The 18,144-nt window shown below is 41.9% G+C and overlaps 1 protein-coding gene across 1 annotated transcript; it reads right to left on the reverse strand.

Annotated features, from left to right (window-relative positions):
- Nucleotides 1-4,018: 4,018 nt before the first annotated feature.
- On the reverse strand, nt 4,019-5,012 carry C8H3orf80 (chromosome 8 C3orf80 homolog). The gene has a single exon (XM_065943186.1). It carries the CDS (start codon nt 4,876-4,878, stop codon nt 4,144-4,146), a length of 735 nt encoding a protein of 244 aa, XP_065799258.1. The 5' UTR covers nt 4,879-5,012; the 3' UTR covers nt 4,019-4,143.
- Nucleotides 5,013-18,144: the final 13,132 nt, after the last annotated feature.

Genomic DNA, 18,144 nt, shown 5'->3' on the forward strand with positions numbered 1-18,144 from the left:
TCCCGCATTGTGGGCAGACATTTTACCGCCTGAACCACCAGGGAGTTTTAGAGAAATCATCTACTGAAAATCCAAAGAACAACACACAAAGAAAGAAAATAAGAACTGGAAGATATCAAGACAATGAAGGTGCTTAGCTAGGAGGGGAAAAAGTGATAATCTTTAGTTTAATGGCAAGCCTAAATATCCTCCATAGAATAATTTTTACCATAAAATTAAGTGAATTCTGTAAGTAAAAGAGAATAAATAAGTAAAATTAAGTTCTCTATGGATTTAAGTATAATCAAAGGTATTGGTTTTATTTGATTTTATTACTTTATAGGCAAAATTAAAGAAAACAGAATTAAGACATCCTTCCCATTTCTATGGAAGAAAGGATGTCTTTGTTTTTTGCAATTAGCTGTTTACTGATTTAATGTTTGCTTGATAAAATACATTCCCTTAGCCTGCCACGTTAGCCTTTTCACCAATGGATGAAATCACGATGAAAACATAAATTTAAACCAGTGAGTTCAACATAAACTTACCAAATATTCTATTATTGATTGGTTGTCTGCAACTTACATTTTTGCAGAGATGGCTAATGTTGGGTTGTTCAAAGTAAAACAACTCATCATTGTGTCTCTCAATCTTGAAATTCAAATTAATTATTATTCGTGAAATTTTTACAAGTCCGTGTAGAATACTATATAAATCTGAACACAATATTCATGTTTATAACACATCAGTTTCAGTTCTGGATTGTTTCTTTTATTAATTTCACTTGAGAGAAACTATATATAAAGTAGAACATTAAGATACTTACCATATTGCCTTTTAAACCGTTGAGGCCATCTCCTTAATGTTCCCTTCGGCCTTTACAATTGAATCTTGTTTTCTTTATACAGTACACTTCATGCCCTTTGGCATAATCGCCAATGCCATTTTCCTTCATTGAAGCACATGCATATCTGCAGAATGTGGCAATTAACAGTTTCTTAAAACTATCATTACATCTCAAGAAGACATTTTCCCCTTGGTTATGATGTTGAACACCAATATAAATTGCTTTTAAGCAACTGGTGATTACACACACACACACGATTTAGAAAATCAATCATGTTTTCTCTCATTCCAGATGGATTCTTACCATATCCAGGGCCATTATTTCCCTAGTCATGTGAAGTCAATGAAAATAAAAAATGTTTTAGTATATGAATTACTTCGATAGCTGAAAATCGGGAGGAAAAGTCAGTTAGTACTGGAGAATCTGGCATTTCTAGGTACTTTGGTTAAGGTTTGCATCTATGTAGCAGCCTTGCAAAAACTATGTCACAGACTATGTATCTATGTAGATATGTCTATATCTCTATAGATTTATCTGTGTTCTACATTATGTAGAGAAGAATATTAAAAAATAAGTACAGTCAGCATTTCATCATGATTTATTTTCAGGTGAAAGAATAAAGCTATTTTCTACGTTTCCATTTTTCTACTAGTTCAACGCAATAAAAAACTTCCAGGTGAAATCTATAAAACTTAACACCAAGATACTGCCATTAGTGCTTTAAAAATGTTCCTATCTGGATATTCTAGCATTGTGAACACATGGATTCTGTGTGTATTAATATGGTAGGTGAAATATGTGTGTGCATTACCATGAGATATGTTCATTTATCACTAATAAAAATAGCTCTTCCGTATTTTTTTTCCTCCACAAAATTATGCCTGAACAGAATTGTGCTTGGTAAATCAATGAATTACAAGGAAAAAACCAAAGTAGAGTCAAACTCATTTTTTTTTACTGAACTGAGGGATGTGAATAAAGGCTTGTATGATGTGTAGGAAAAAAACAAGTGTAAAACTCTTTTAAAATTCAGTAGAATCTCATCACGTGACTGGTGTCACGTTCTGAATTCTAGGGAAAGAAATGTTTCATAAGCTGGTACGAGAAAAGCATCTTGATTCATATCATGTGTATTTTCACAAGATTTTGTTGTACAGTTCAAGATATCAGTAGTAACAACATGGAGGATATATTTTATATACTGGTACTTGGATATTCATGTTGATGTTTCAGATATGGGTGATTTTTTTTAAAGTGTGCCCTCAAAGGATAAATCACTTAAAGGAATAGGCAACTTTCTGGTTTGTCTGAATGGTGGGTGGTATTGACAACCACATATAAATAAAATGTACAGTGTTTGAGTAACATTAATATTTGTGATCATTCAATATAACATGATTTCATTAAACCCTATACCATTCTTAGTAAAAGTTAATACAGTCTCAACTCCTGATGCTTTTGCCAATTCACAGCTTAAACTTATTTTTAAATGATAAAGACACACATTTCACATTTTAAAACAGTACCATATAGTTACACATCTAATACAATTTGCACAGAGAAAGATTTTAATGTTTTTCTGTTTTAATACACTTCAAATGATTCACTTTAAATGACAGGGTCATTAGCTTTTAGAAGTTTAGAATAAACCATTCTCTTACAATTCAGACATCTTAAGATTCTTAGAACTCTCATACTTTTTCAATCAGCTTTAAAAAGTTTAAAGTAATTAAATAATTTTTTCTAATATAGATATTTTAAGATTTCTCAGGATTGTCAGAAATTTTCAATCATAAGAACAACTTTTCTAAATACACGTGTGAGGTCCACTGTGTAATTTTTCTCAATGTAATATTCATCCTTCCCTAAGCAGAAAAACCTTTTAAAATTTATTTTCCTTCTTTCCCTTTCTTGATAATCACAAACTGTAATAATTATAAGATATACAATGTGTGTACTGTACATAGACAATATGCATATGTACATTATACATAATGCATTTTAATGCATTATTTTACACTACCATTTGCTTAAAGGACATTTCACAGAATGGTAGAACTGATACAATGACATTTTTTCCTTAAGAGAGGTTGACTGAATCCTTCTGTAATACCTTACAGCACAATTATGGCTTTAAACAAAAGTTACAAGTCACAACAAATTCTTATGTTTTGTACTATGTTGTGAAGTGTATTCCAAATGAAAAATGGAGGGAAAGTGTATGACATCATGCTTTGTAGTATGGTATACATGTATCAATCCATTTTACACGTAACTATCACTTAGACTACATACATAATGTATAGTTATTATAAAAGTTATATATTATGCCACAGTACTAAAAATAAAATATATTTTTCTCAAATAGTGAAAATAAGGTATCCTTCATGTTTTTAATCACATAATTTTTTTTGTTTGACCATGCCTCTTCTTTTTCTCCTTTGTAAATGAAATAATATCCAGCATTTTATGAGATAATAATGACAATTTCTGGGCCATTAAGGCCTAAAAAAGGCGCTGAGACGATTACCTTGTCATGAATTGCAGAAATACCATGCGTTGAATACATGGTAAAAATATAAAAATAAAAGACAAATAAATATAAATATCTTCTCAGTTACTGAAAACCCAAAAAGTTCAACTGTACCTTATTATGAGTATGGTCTTGGATGTGCCGTAATTGCTGTGTTAAGTACAGCAACTAGCCGGTTATCACGGTTGTCCCCCTACCAACCTGTGAGCTGTGACTGTGCTGCGTCCAGAAGACACAGAAGGGTTTTGGGGGGGCTCTCGGCGAGGGAGGGTTCGCCCATACCTAGGTGCTGCTGGCCCAGACCGCGCGCAGCAGTGTCCAGTCCGGGCTCGCCTCCTCGCCCTGCGCCCATCCTGGGAGACCTCGACCTGTCCAGGCGAGAGGGAAACGAGCGGCACTGCGCCCCTTCCCCTGCATCCCTACTGGTCACTGCCCTTCTCCGGAGGCTCCTAGGTCTTCTCATTCGGGAAGCAGGCACTCACGAGTGAAAACAAGCCAGCCGAAGGGAGGCTGAGGGCGGCGACGTCCTCCAAAGTTGCGCGCCGGACTGGTCTGCGGCGGTCGTCCCCGCCGCGCGTGCCTAACGTTTCCTTGAACCGAATGAAATGTAGGGAAACTTAACATCCCCGGGGACGCGGGGCTGGGGGTGGCCCCAACCCAGTCTCCGGGCGACAGGCGGGGGTCTCAGGCAACTGGCGGCGGCCGCGGCCACCCGGGCCGGGGCGTCCCACCCGCAGCCCCCGGCCCGGTTCTGTCCGCGTGGTCCTCGCGAGGCCGCGGGTGCTCAGATGAGCGGGAAGCGGCCCTCGCCGCCGCCGTCGGACTCCCCGGCGCCGCCCCCTCGCGGGCGGCCGAGTACCGACACCGGCAACACGACCTCCCCGGGACTGAGCTGCTGCAGCCGCATGGACTCCTCGTAGGTGGGCAGGTACTTGACCTCCTCGTAGCTGGGCAGCTGCAGGAAGACCGGCGACACCGCGCGCAGCTCGTGCTCCGAGGCGCAGGAGGGGGCCGAGCGTCCGCCGCCGGCCCGGCCGCCGCCGCCGCCACTGTCCAGCAGCGAGTCCTGAGAGCCCGCGGCCACCTCGTCGCGCAGCAGCTCGGGCGAGTCGTCGTCCTCGTCGTCGGGCGGGCCCGCAGCCCCCGGCTGCCCGGCGCCCCCCGGAGGCCCCGGCCGCGCCTGCCCGCGGGGGTACCCGCGTGGGCTGGGGCAGATGATGCGCTGCAGGAAGTAGCCGATGGCGAAGAGCACCAGCAGGATGAGCAGCCCGGAGAGCTTGCGGACGAACCAGCCCACGTTGTCGAGGAAGGCGTGCAGCGGCAGCTTGCAGCAGCGCACCGCCGTGGCGTTGGCCGCGTCGCAGCAGCGCTCCCGCTCGCCGCACGCCAGCTCCGCGCAGCCCCCGCCGCCCCGCGAGGGCGCCACCAGCGCCAGCGCCAGCAGCAGCAGCAGCGGCAGCAGCGGTGGCGGCGCGGGGGCCACCGACAGGCCTTCGGCCGTGATCCCGGGTCCCCACATGGCCGGCGCGGACCGTCGCTAGGGTCCGGGGCGGGAGGTCCGTCTGTCCGCTCGTCCGTCGGCCCCTCCCCTGGCGCTCGGCTCGGGTGCTGTGCGCCGCCTCCCGCGCGTCTGCTACCTGCGGCCGGAGCAGTGCTCACTCGGCCACGCTTGGGCGGAAGGAGGAGCCCGAGGCGCGCCGAAGCTGCGGGAGGCGGCCGCTTCCCGCCGCCCGAACTGCCTCCTGAGCTTCTGACCTCAACCCCGCGCTTCCAGCCGCCCCGGACGGGCGCTGGGCGTCCGGAACCGCCCAAGATGGCAGAGGCAGCCTGCGCGGGGCTGCCCTGGGCATCTTGGCCCCGGCCGGCCGCGCTCGACCAAGCCCCTCTTGGTACTCTCCGGGGCTGGAAGGGTTAACGCTCTGCGCGCAGCCTGGGAGCCCCCTGATCTTGATTAATTCAGCCGTCGCGCTCTTCCCAGCCGCACGGGCGGGGGCTCTTGCTAGCGTAGGTGTCTCGGTTTTAAGTGATTGAATTTCCCCAGGAATGTTATTTAAATTGACTTGCGACTGGGATTCGCTTACCATCCTTCTTGTGATCTTTCTGATTAAAAATGGATGATGACCAATAAAGGCTAGCGCAGTCCCGCAGCGGTCCCAGAGCTTGGGGGGTTGGGGACCGCAGGATGGTTCTCCCAGGCAGAGCCAGAGGGCTGGGAATCCACTACCCCCAGTAGATCTCCAGAGCACATAGAGAATTCTCCCGAGAGGCTAAGGTCACGGCACCACGGAAGTATTCCCAGAGGGACAGGGAGGACTCGGCCAAGGTCACCCGAGTTGACGCCGACGGAGAGAAGGGGCACCTATTTTCCCCAGGGCTCATCCGACAAGTACCCACTGCGCTGGAGGGACAGAACAGGGATTTGGGTTTGGGGTGGAAGGAGGCCTCTCCTCCCGCGTAAGTAACACATCCGCGGAATGTCAGAGGAACTTGGCAACGTTCCTGAGCATTGATCTGAGCCTGAAGGGTCTTTTTCAAGGTTATTCTTGTTTGCAAAGTTGGCCTTTAAGGGACTCTGCTCCAGTTAAGCGCATGGGGTCGCGTAGTCACCACTCCCTCCCTGGTTAAGCACCTTGGCACAAAAGGAGGGATGGCAGTTATGTGGTCCTTGACACGTGTCTCTGCTCGGTGGTGGCCTTAAGCAGCTTCTTAAAAGCTTCACGGTGGCACCGTGAAGAAGATAGGGACTTGTGCTTTTATTAAGGTTGTCTGAAACAGTCATCTTTGTAGAGTTAGGATTTATTCATTCCCTCACCCCTAAACACGTGGTCCCTTGCAGAGAAACCAAACAGGAAATTCTGTAGTCATCGAAAGAATAAAGTAAAAGCAAAGGAAAAAATATAGAGACACACAAAACTCAACTGTAGGTCAGTAAAAGCCAAGATTTCTCTCAGAGTAAGTCACACTGTATCTCCATAATAACCTTATGGAACAAGGTGAAGGGTGCTGGTTGATTTAGACATTTCATTGCTCCTCCTAAATGAAAACCTTCTAAACATGGCTGCAGCTGGGAGCACCTTACTTTTGCTTCACACTCCAAAGCAATCCCTCCTGGAGAAGCTCTGAAGTGTCACTCAGACAAAGCTATTTCATGTGAAGCTTAGTTGAGACAGGTCCTTCTTTCTAAGCCTTTCTGAAGCCACGATAGTTCTCTGCCATAGTTTGTTTTACTATGCATGCCCGCTAAGTTGCTCCAATGGTGTCTAATTCATTGCTACCCTGCCAGGCTCCTCTGTCCATGGATTCTCCAGGCAAGAATACTGGAGTGGGTTGCCATGCCTACCTCCAAGGGATCTTCCCGGTCCAGGGATTGAACCCACATCTCCTACATGGTCTGCATTAGCAGGTGGGTTCTTTATCACTAGTGCCACTTGGGAAGCCCTTGTTTCTCTATAGGGAAGCCTAAAACCTATTTTGTAAAGACTGGGTAACAAGGAGTTTTGAAATGTAGTAAGATAACAGCGTGGAAATGATTCATTTTAAAACAATGAAAGTTATATTATTCTTTCATTCACCCATTCTTTCGCCAAGTTTGCACTGGACATTTTCTGTGTTCAAGGAACTCTGCTAGGGACTCACCATTGTGGAGAAATAAATTATTCCTCCCCAGCATGGAATAAACCCATGTCTTCAGCCCCAGCTGCTACTAAATGGAGTAAAGGAGATATTCCACAGAGGGAAACAAATGGCAGTTTCCTCTCTGATCATGGCTTGTTCTTACTCTCCCAAAGGAAGAATTAATGGGTTTCAAACAGTCTCAAGGATGAAAGCAGTCCATAGCTTGAGATGGGCTTTGAGTATGAAGTTGAAAAAAATGTGAAGACCTCTTTGGGTTTGTATTATCTGATCTTTTAGGATTTCTGCTAGTCATAGTAGGAGCAATGGTGAGAGTAAAGGGGAAATTGTATGGTTGACAACGCATAAGTGAAAGTGTCCTGCTTACCCTTATTTTGAAATTACTTAACAAACAGCATTTGATTTGTTTAATTTCTGTCTGCCTTTAAGAGAGTTAGAATTTGTTTGCAGAATATTAGGACACAGTAGAAAAACAAAATAGATCCTATATACAATAGAATATTGGCAGAGTTACTTCTAGGAAAACAAAGAAAAGGATGAGGTCTGCAAAATGAGTATGGAATGGATTTTTATTTGATTTTTTTCCTTTCCAAATTGATAGTCCCAAAGCATTAGCCATTAAAGACCCTCTACAGAAACTGGCGCCTCTTTATTTCTTCTCTGATCTCTCAGTCTCACTTAATTCATTTTTGTTTGCCGTGTAATTTATTGTGTACAACCTTTTGAAGGGAAGAAAAGAAACTCTATAGCTTTAAAAGCACCAAAAAAACCCCATGATCTTCACTACTCAGCATCCTTATTTTTTATATTTGTCTAACACACAAATAAATGTGTTAGCTCCCAGGAAGTCATAAATTCAAGCCACTTAGTGAGGAAGATGGAATTTAATTGTATGTCCCATAGAATAATTGAAAGATAAAGGAAGGTCACAATATAGAAATTAAAAAGAAACCTTATTTTCTTGAAAATTGGCACCAAACTGTGTGTAAATAAGTGTGTGCAAAAAAAAAAAAAAAAAACTAATGGAGGGGATGGGAACTGAATTTATCCAAAAAGCATGGTCTCTTGGAGTACAGCTTAATCAAGTTTAAGAACAAGTAACTGCTTTATCTTGCTGTGGTGCTTGAAGAATATTTTCTGAAAAATTTATCTTCCTTGTTATTTACATTCATGTGAATGAATGCCAAGTAAGCCACATTTTTCAACTTTATAGAACAGAAGAAAGTGAAAAGAACACAAGCAGGCTGGCTGCTGTTACACATGCTTCTGGAAGTGTCCTAACAGCTTGAAAAGGACAGGGTGGCCCCATCGAGCAACTTTCTGTCATCTCCTATGGTACCTGGTCCCGAAGGGAATTTCTCTCCGAGGTCTGCTGTGAGTTCGTGCCTTTAAACCTGGAAAGCAGTATCTCTGCTCTTCTCACGTCCCTCCTTTAAAAGTTCTAAACATGGCCAGTTAGGACCTTGTAAACCATCCGGTTTCTAAGAACCCCCTTTTTGGATGTGCAGCATTTCCCCTTCCTACTAACTTGCTGTTAAAGTTGATTGGTTAATGTCCTCATTTCGTGGTCTCCCTCCTGTGCAATATGGCCTTGTACATTGAGGGTTTTATGGTAAATAGTGTATATCTGCATAAATGTGTCTACCTAGAAATGATTTGTGATCTGAAATATTCTGCTTTGACATTCTTTTCAAATCATATTGCTTTCATCACTCATCTAATAAATATTTAATGAAGGCCCACTCTGAACTGAGCATTCTACTCTGTTCTGGGTGCACTATAAAATCAAAGGGTTCCCTGTCCTTAGGGAGCTTGCTAGGGGTGAGGAGGTGGAGATGGGGGAGAGAACAACAGAGCTAATCAATCAAATTAATGTATCATTAATTCCAAACAAAGATCAATGATTATAAAAGAGAAATGCAGGGACTTCCCCGGCAGTCCAGTGGTTAAGACACTGAACTTCCATTGCACGGGACAAGGGTTCAAACCTTGCATGTGCAGCCAAAAAAAAAAAAAGGTGTAGGGTCTGTGAGTTTTCACACTGGACATGATCTGGATTGAAGTGGGGTGGGGTGTCAGCCGGAAAGCTTTCCCTAAGAAAGAGCTCCTTAAGAAAGGGCAAAGCTAGGAGAAGCCATGTACTCCAGGCGGAGGAATCTTCACAGGGACCAGTTCCCCAGGTGGGAAGACTCTCACACATCATCTCTTATGCTTGGGGCAAAGCCTGTGTAATTTCTGCCTCAGCAGTTGAGACTCTCTCAAAGGTTAGTTTTAAGTAGAGTCAAGTCATGCCTCAATGTTGTTCAAGTTTAAACCAAATCCAGTTCCCTGTAGGGTCTGTAACAGGTTATGGGACCATAGTTTCCTCTGCAGTCCTACTCAATCTTTCCTTGGAGACTGGAAATTCCAGCACTGTTTTCTCTTCTCTCCACCTCCACTAGCCAGACTTGGAGTGAAGTTTGGATTTCCTTTCAGCTCTGAGTGGGCAGCTTGCCCACAAAAGGCTTCTTCAAGTCAAATGCTCGAAGTAGACAAAAAGTCAAAATAAGACTGTTGTTTTCCAGTCGCTAAGTCATGTCCAACTCTTTGCCACCCCATGGACTGCAGCACGTCCCTGTCCCTCACTATCTCCTGGAGTTTGCCTAAGTTCATGTCCATTGAGTTAGTGATTCTTTCTAACCATCTCATCCTCTGCCACCCTCTTCTCTTTTTGCCTTCAGTCTTTCCCAGCATCAGGGTCTTTTCCAATGAGTTGGCTGTTCGCATCAGGTGACCAAATCATTGGAGCTTCAGCTTGAGTGTCAGTCTTTCCAATGAGTATTCAGGGTTGATTTCCTTTAGGATTGACTGATTTGATCTCCTTGCTGTCCATGGGACCTCTCAAGAGTCTTCTCCAACACCACAATTCAAAAGTATCAAGGTGGTGTGTATCTTTTGCTCAATTTAGGCACAAAAGGAAATAGAAGTCTTCCTCCCTATTTCTAGCTTGAAACTAGAAATAAAAGGTTGGGTGTATTCAGGCTCTTAGGAAAATTATAACATCTACATTTGTATTTGGCCTTTCAGCTTTCAAAATATTTCCCCATGCATTGTTGTGTTCTCTTCTTCCTGCATTCTTATGAAATGGTTTGAAATAATCATTTATACCTTTTTCCAGGTGAAGAAAGGTTAAAACATCCGAATCACAGAGGAAGTTGTTGGCAGTGCTGAAAGTGGGATCCAAGCCTTGTGAATCCAAGTCTGGTTACAAAGAATGGGGAAGCCTCGTACCACCTCACTTACTTGCACCAGGCAAAGGAACCCCGGGGGGAGATGCTTGTGTTCCCTCCACCAACATCCGATGCATTAAGAGCCCATTTATAAGGAAAACAGAGCTGGACTCTGTTCTAGACCGTAAGTATGAGACTCTTCTGAGGACATAAAGCTTTTATTTCTGTCATTTTTGTGGTCACTTTCAGTAACCCATTAATAATGGTTCAGGTAATAATGTGATAGGCCAGCTATTTTTGTATGCATTTCTGAAAACAACAACAAAAAAAATGCATTCCCCTCCTTCACTCTGTAACATTCTTTACATGAACTAAGTCATCTAATTCACATTGATATGCTAATGGTACATGCTTCAGAAAATAAGAATATACTGGGTTCTGAAACACAAAATGAATATAGGAAACTGTCAGTGACTTAGCTTTCTATATTTAATTTTGCTTTATAACAATTCATCAGTTAATTTCTCATGGCAAACTTTTCTGTTGCTGGAGATATAAAAATCAAACTGTAAATATGAGAGATGTTTAGTGAGGCCAAGAAGATCTGAAATTAGAATTGCAGTTATGTCAGCTGAATAAATTTCTTTTTCACTCATACTTTTTTAAATGGTCAGATTGTTGCAGTTAGAATATATCTGTCAGTAAGCTGATGTACCAGCCAAATGCTCACACTGGCAGAAAAATCACATAGCATGAAATTATTTCATACAATGAAATAATTTCATAAGGTGAAACATTTTTACACTCCATTATTTTAATTTGAAGCTAGTAATATATTCTCTGCCTCTCTTTCATTACAAGGAGAAATTGGTGGTTAATACCTCCTTCCACATATTCTCTGTAGCCCTAGATAGTGTGAGGTGCATGTTTTTGGCTCAGGATCCTGCGTGTGACCTTATTGTTACAGGGCAGCAGGACCGGGGCCCTGACCCGGCACCCTGCTTCTAATGTAAAATGGCATGGGATAACTCTTCAACGAGACTTGCCTTAAAATATAGAGAGTGTAATCAAATATCCAAAATTGCCGTTAACAGTTTTCATTGAAGATTTATGCAACAGTGAATTTTTAAAGAGCCTCTTAGGTGTAATCTTAAATTTCCTTTTCATCTTGATTTTTCAGTCTTTCCTTTCTGTACCCTTTACTTCGATAAATGACTGCCTGAGACAGCAGCCAAACCCCCTGCTTTAGCAATATTGCCTTTTCCCTTTTGCTGTGCCCTCCACCAGTAATTCTCGTTTTCTATCTCTGTAGGTCAAACTGGGAGATTAGCATTCCCATACACACACCACCATGTGTAACGTGAACAGCTTGTGGGAACCTGCTGCAAAGCCCAGGAAGCTCAGCTCTGGTGCTTTGTGATGACTTAGGGGGTGGGATGGGGGTGAGGGGTCAGTAGGAGAGCGGTCCAAGTGGGAGGGAATATATGTGTGTACACACACACACACACGCACACACACACACATATATATAGCTGATTCACTTCATTGTGAATTGTATTCCAATTATATTCCAATTAAAAAATATATATATAAGACACAGCTCCCAATGTCACTTCTTCTCCAAAATTTATACAATCCATCTCCAAATCCACTGACCCCAGCTGGAAAGTATCTCTTTCTTCTCAGAATCCTCTTAACATCATCTCTCATTTGTGACAATTCTCATTCTCTGCTTCACCTTTTAGGTATTGCGTACATATGTTGATCCTGGGGATTTCAGAAACCCGTTCAAGGCGGTAGGCTTTGTGTCGGGCACGTGTAGAGCCGTGGTTTTCCATCTCTCTGTGACCTGGTGCCATTTTGACTAGCGCTTTGGGAAGCTCACCTGAAGAGGTCCGCCTGCTCACACACTACCTTCCCCCCATTGCTATGCTGTTTGAATGTCAGCTATGCTCCTGTCTGCTTGACTGTGTGCTACTGAGAGTTCTCACTTGTTCCTGTCAACACATCATCTTGCTGTAGTCACGAGATTCGCTGTTAGGTCACCCTTCTTACTTCCTGCAGGAACGTTTATGCTGCTGACCATGAGTCATAGGACCCATTCTATTCATCACTCCATGGGACAGGCATCACCGTGTATGCGTGGGGCTCAGTTGGGACAGAATGGACCCGTCAGAGTTGGGAGCACATCTGTGAAGAGCTCACAGCACTCCAGAAAGCCATGGCCACATCGTTTAGGAATCTCTGCCTTAGCAAGTTGAACCTCATAGGTGCTAAATGTGTTTTTATGGAATCAATTGGAGAAGGGGACGACAGAGGATGAGGTGGTTGGATGGCATCACTGACTCAATGGTTGTGGGTTTGGATGGACTCCGGGAGTTGGTGATGGACAAGGAGGCCTGGCGTGCTGCGGTTCGTGGGGTCGCAAAGAGTCAGACACAACTGAGCAACTGAATTGAACTGATGACTCTGTTTATATTTTCAACCTGTAGCCCTTTCTTGAGTAACAATACCATGGTTTTGCTACCTGCAGAATGGAGTATTTTATGTATGTATTCTTTCAAGCAAAAAGAATATTTCCCCCTTGTTAGCGTCTCTAGACCAGGAATTTAGAGAACAAGCCTTTATCTGCCCAGTGACCTGCCTTCTGAAACCCTTTAGCCTCAGCTACTGGAAGACACAATTTTTACCTGTTAACTTTAGTACCTGGGCCAGTCTTGGGCAGTTTTGCTTTTAGGTCCGTTCCTCAACATTTACAGGATTGTTAATCTTGTATCATAGGAAGGCTGCCTTATGACATAGGTGGGCTGATCCCTGGAGGGTGCCTTTTCCTGTTAGCGGGATTCTGGCAGGGTTCAGCCAGTGGGAAGATGGAGGGCAGTTGAAAGAAGCTGGAGTGGGGGCTCTGGCAGCTCTTCCGTGCTCCCGTAGGTCTGCGGTGGGCAGTCCCAGCCCCCAGACTCCCATAAGAACACCTCCTCCTTCCCTCTGTTGCTAATCACCAGGCTACTTCCCCATCTCCCGAGGGCTCTGAGCTGTTGCTGTGTAACCAGTCTCTTGTATTTCATTCTGTTCTAAGTCCCCAGAATGGTTTGTTTTCTGGTCGGACTTGACTGATAGAGTGCCGCTGAACCACCTTCTCCAGCTCTAGGGACATAAAGATGACAAATCACAAGATTCCTCTGATTGTATAGATTGAAGGGAATAGTATTCTTCACTCTGTTGTCAAAGACTGGCTTCCATCCATATGGAAAAGTTGGCTTCAATTGCAAGTGACAAGCAGACAGTGTTAATACTGCTCTGTGACCTTGGGCACATAGTCTCTGGGTCTGCATTTCTTCATCTGTAAAATAAATGGTATAATAATATTGACCTCATAGAGTTGTGAGGATTAAATGAATGAATACATGGAAAGTGCTTACAACACTGCTTGGCACATAGAGAGCTCTATATAAGTGTTAACTATTATTATTTAACTAAAAAGAGCTCATTATCTTTTCTTGCCTGTTAGTTTAATTCTGAAAATGGTGAAGTACAAAGGTAATTTGTTGTAGGATTTTCATGACTTTATTAGATTTGTAACTTGTCTTCCTGAATCAGCCAAAGACAAATGGAAGCCATTAACTTCACAAAATTTAATATTTGGCCTGAGCTTTATCATTGGCAATGCTATCAGAATTAGCCACATAAGTTTGTTACTGAATTTGGAAAACAGTTTGGAAGCATTATATCTTCCATGAAATTCTCCCTTTTGAATGATTCCTTTTAGAATTCAATCCAACAAAGCCTTGTTTTCCTTATGAACCTGTCAAAGCTTTCTCTTTTTTCATCATGGTAATTATGTAAATGGCCGTGAATCCTTTTTGGTTTTGGTTGCTGGAGAGCTCAGAACTAAATTTAAAGTTTAGTTGTATAATTTGTGCTGGTTGCCCCCACCTCATATTTGTTTCTACTTAATTTGGCCTTGGTTTTATCATTCAATTTATTTTTTGATTGATTCCATTATATTTCACCATTTGTATTAGTGTTATGTGTTACAGCAAATTCTTTCTGGAATAAGATGTGATAAATAAGATGTGTTATAAATAACACTAAATGCAATTTGTAGGGTTTTTGAAGTGTGTTTTCCATCAATTTGTTATTCTGTGTGTATGTTAGTTGCTCAGTCATGTCTACTTTTTGCCACCCATGAATGTAGCTCACCAGGCTCCTCTGTCCTTGGGCTTCTCCAGGCAAGAATACTGGAGAAGGTTGCCATGCCTTTCTCCAGGGGATCTGCCTGAATATGTTATTCTGCATCACCGAATTCACTGGTGGGGGGTAGAGGAGGAATGGGTTGGGAGTATAGGATTAGTATATATAAACTATTGTATGTAGAATGGATAAACAGTAAGGTCCTACTATATAGCACAGGAAACTATATCCAATATCCTGTGATAAACCATAAAGGAAAAGAATATGAAAAAATAAAGTATATATATGTATAAGTGAATCACTTTTCTGTACAGAAGGAATTAACATATTGTAAATCAACTATACTTCAATGAAATAAATTTTAATGAAGAGATTAATCTCTAGGTAAAAAATTATATTCATAGGTAGCTGAACTTTTCAGCATGGCCTGTCTTGGGAAGTTGAAGTGGTTTGGTCACATGCCTCAGTCATTTTTATTTCAGAATCAATTATAATAGACTGCCAAAGTCTTACAGAGCGTGAATTCTATGGTATGTTATTATTATTTGGAAAAAGCATTTTGTGGTCAAGTAAGTTTGGGAAATGCCCAGTTACAGAAAATTATGTTTCACTGCTTCAGGATTTTTTAGAGCCTGAATTAAGGTTCATTGTGATTCTCTAAGAAGGAAACAATATAAAGTAGAATTTTCCCAACTTGCATAATCAAGGAACTCTCTCCACTGCAATTTTTTTTCCTTCTTAATTGAAACTCCAGTTAATATTTTGAGGAGTTAGGATTCTCTTATATAAGCTGATTTCCTATAGACTGGATTTTCCCTACATAGTTTAGGCAAGTACTACTTTTTAATTAAGTCTAAGTCTAATTCAGAAAAGATTCACCATCAGTTAAGAGCACTCTTTAGAATCAGGAATCTTGAAGATTTCTTAATTCTTAAAAATTCATCTTATATAATAAAAGCAGATTGTTTGGAAGTAAATGTCCTTTTTTAGTGCTGGGTCCTCACTGTTTCTGCTTAAAATCAACTTACCTGGACAGAAATATAAAATCAATGACCATGTCACTAATGTGACATATAAACTGTTCAGTATCATGGAGCCATGATTTAGTTTTAGACAAGAGTTAGATTAAAACTGAGTAAGAATAGAGTTAAAGGGATCAAGCTGTGAATATAACAATTTTCTAAATGCTTGGGAAATAAAAGTAATCACTTTTGAGCACTTTTCCATATATAAACCTCAAACACAAGGCACAATTTTATTAAGATTGACAAGGCTAATCTATAATTAAAGCGGTTCGGAAAGACATTTGACCGTGCTTTACTTTTTCTTAAAGCTGAACAAAATGGATGCTGTTAAGTGGAACTATCTAATAATACAGCATTCTGGCTGCCTGTCTTTGGTTCCAGAGAGTATAGTGGTGCTGGCGCCAGAATTCTAGATTCCTGTATTTATGGGGACATTTATTCCCACAGAGCCCCTCTTCCAGCACAATTTTCCTTCCATAACCAGATTAAAAACAGCTCAGAAACACAACGTTTGTTTCATGCTTAACTTTTACAAAAATGCTTGCACATATATCATTTTGTTCATTTTAACAAGACAAATGAGAAAAGTGTTAGCAGAGACAATTATGCTGCATGGTTAGGAGCATAAGCCACATCTGGATTTAAATCTGATTCTACCAGTCGTTCTGGACCTTGAGCAAGTCACCTAATTGCTCCGAGCCTCCGTTTCCTCCTCGATAAAATGGGAGTAATAATAGGGTCTAATTTATGTGAAGATTAAATGAGTTAATCCAAAGTGCTTAGTGCAGAGTAAATGCTCATTGCATGCATTATATATTATATCATGTATAGATTCAAACAGAAGAAAGTGAGAGTCAGGAGAGTGACTTGTTTAAAGTTGCAAAAAAAACAAAGAACCAGGGTTTGAACTCTGACCTTGCCATTCCTAGTAGGGAAACTGTGATGACGGCTTGCCTGGTGCGCTCCTTGCTGACCCTAGCAGGGCTCTAGCTCATGACCTAACATAGCATAGTAGACAGAGTGTGTGGGGTAGTGGAAAGCATGTGAGTTTTAGAATTAGACAGATATGAGTTCAAATCCAAGTGTTGCCACCGGTTTGCACAATTATTGAAATTATGATAATGATGTCCTCTTCAGAATGAGAATTCAGTGAGATGATGTATGTCAAGTGGGTGGTCCATGATAAGCTCTCAGTAGATGTTGATCATTGTTGAGAAGTGATGTGTAGTTGTGGGTGGGGTGGGGATGGGGCTCTATATTAGCCTGGAGAGAATAGGAATGACCCTAGTCCTCAACCAATGTGGTGGAGATATAAACCCACATTTTATTCCCTCTACTTAGATATAAAGAGGCAGAAAGGCTTCTCATCCCTGTTATTTTTTAACAATCTTGTTTATAAACTTTATCTGCATAATCCAAAATAAAATATTAAAGCTCCTTAATAGGCTCTTAGAAGTAACATCTTGGCAAGCTCTTCTGAGCATGTTTACTACATCTTGGGTTTGTAGTTACAGTAAGTCAATAGATACTTCTAGACATAATTTAAAACTTACACTTAAATACTAGATGCTTAAAAGAACATCAGAGAATAGAATATTAAATAGTGCCCCACCAACATTTGATATTAACTACTGTCAACTGGGAATCATATAAGTATTTGGCTGCTGCAAAAATGATGTCTTGAATTCCGTGAGCCTGGCAAAGAGGGCAAGGAGTAGAATCAGGAAGTACTCCCCTGGGGAGGGGAGATTAACTCTACTAAGGAGGGGAATTATAAACTGAAGCTTGAAGGAGGAGCTGGGACAAAAAAAGACACTGAGCGCTGTGGGTCATTATAATGTAAAGTGTGTATAGCAGTTCTTACAGTCTAAAGATTTAGAATAAATGCAGGTGTGATGGAGGAAATATTTATCTCACCCCCAAGTTCATATGTTGAAGCCCCTAACCCCTAGTGTGAAGATATTGGAGACAGAGCCTTTAGAAGGTAATTAGGTCATGAGGGTAGAGCCTTCATGAATGGAACAGTTAGTGCCTTTTATTTTTATTGATTTATTTATTTTAATTTTTTTTTTTAAATTTTTTTCCAGTTAGTGCCTTTTAAAAGGGACCTCAGAGAGCTCTCTTGGCTTCCTTCTGCCACACGAGGAGAAAATGAGAAGAAGGCAGTCTGTCACCCTGAAAAGGGCCTTCATTAGAACCTGATGACGCTGGCACCCTGATCTTGGGCTTCCCACCTTCCAGAGCTGTGAGAAATAAATTTCTGTTGTTCATAAGACCTGCAGGCTCTGGTACGGCACTACAGCAGCCCAAACTAAGATAGCAAGAGCCTAAGAATACGTATAACTGTAAATTTGAGAGGTAATTCAATCTTCCCCAGGTCTATGACAATAACCATATTTTCCTACCTCTTGCCTTTCCTCCCCACCTCCACCCTCTGGTATAAAAGTAAGGCACCCAAATTATTTCAGCATTGTGGTAGATTATATTTTCTAAAGATAAGTGCATATACACACACACACACACACACACACACACACACACACATATATATATATGTCTCCCATCTCATATGCTGTTATAATGTGACATTAACATGCCTCCATCAAGAGGTGGGGTATATGGTCCTTCCTCTTGAACCCATAGAATGCAGCACAGGTGGCTCTGGATGATTCCCAACAGTAGGTCATAAAAGATGGTCTGACTTCCACCTGGCTCTATCTCTTG

This window comes from Muntiacus reevesi, chromosome 8 (assembly GCF_963930625.1).
Source record: "Muntiacus reevesi chromosome 8, mMunRee1.1, whole genome shotgun sequence".
NCBI lineage: Eukaryota > Metazoa > Chordata > Mammalia > Artiodactyla > Cervidae > Muntiacus > Muntiacus reevesi.

Coding starts and splice junctions, on each gene's coding strand:
- C8H3orf80 (XM_065943186.1), bottom strand. CDS start 4,878: ATGTGGGGACCCGGGATCACGGCCGAAGGCCTGTCGGTGGCCCCCGCG.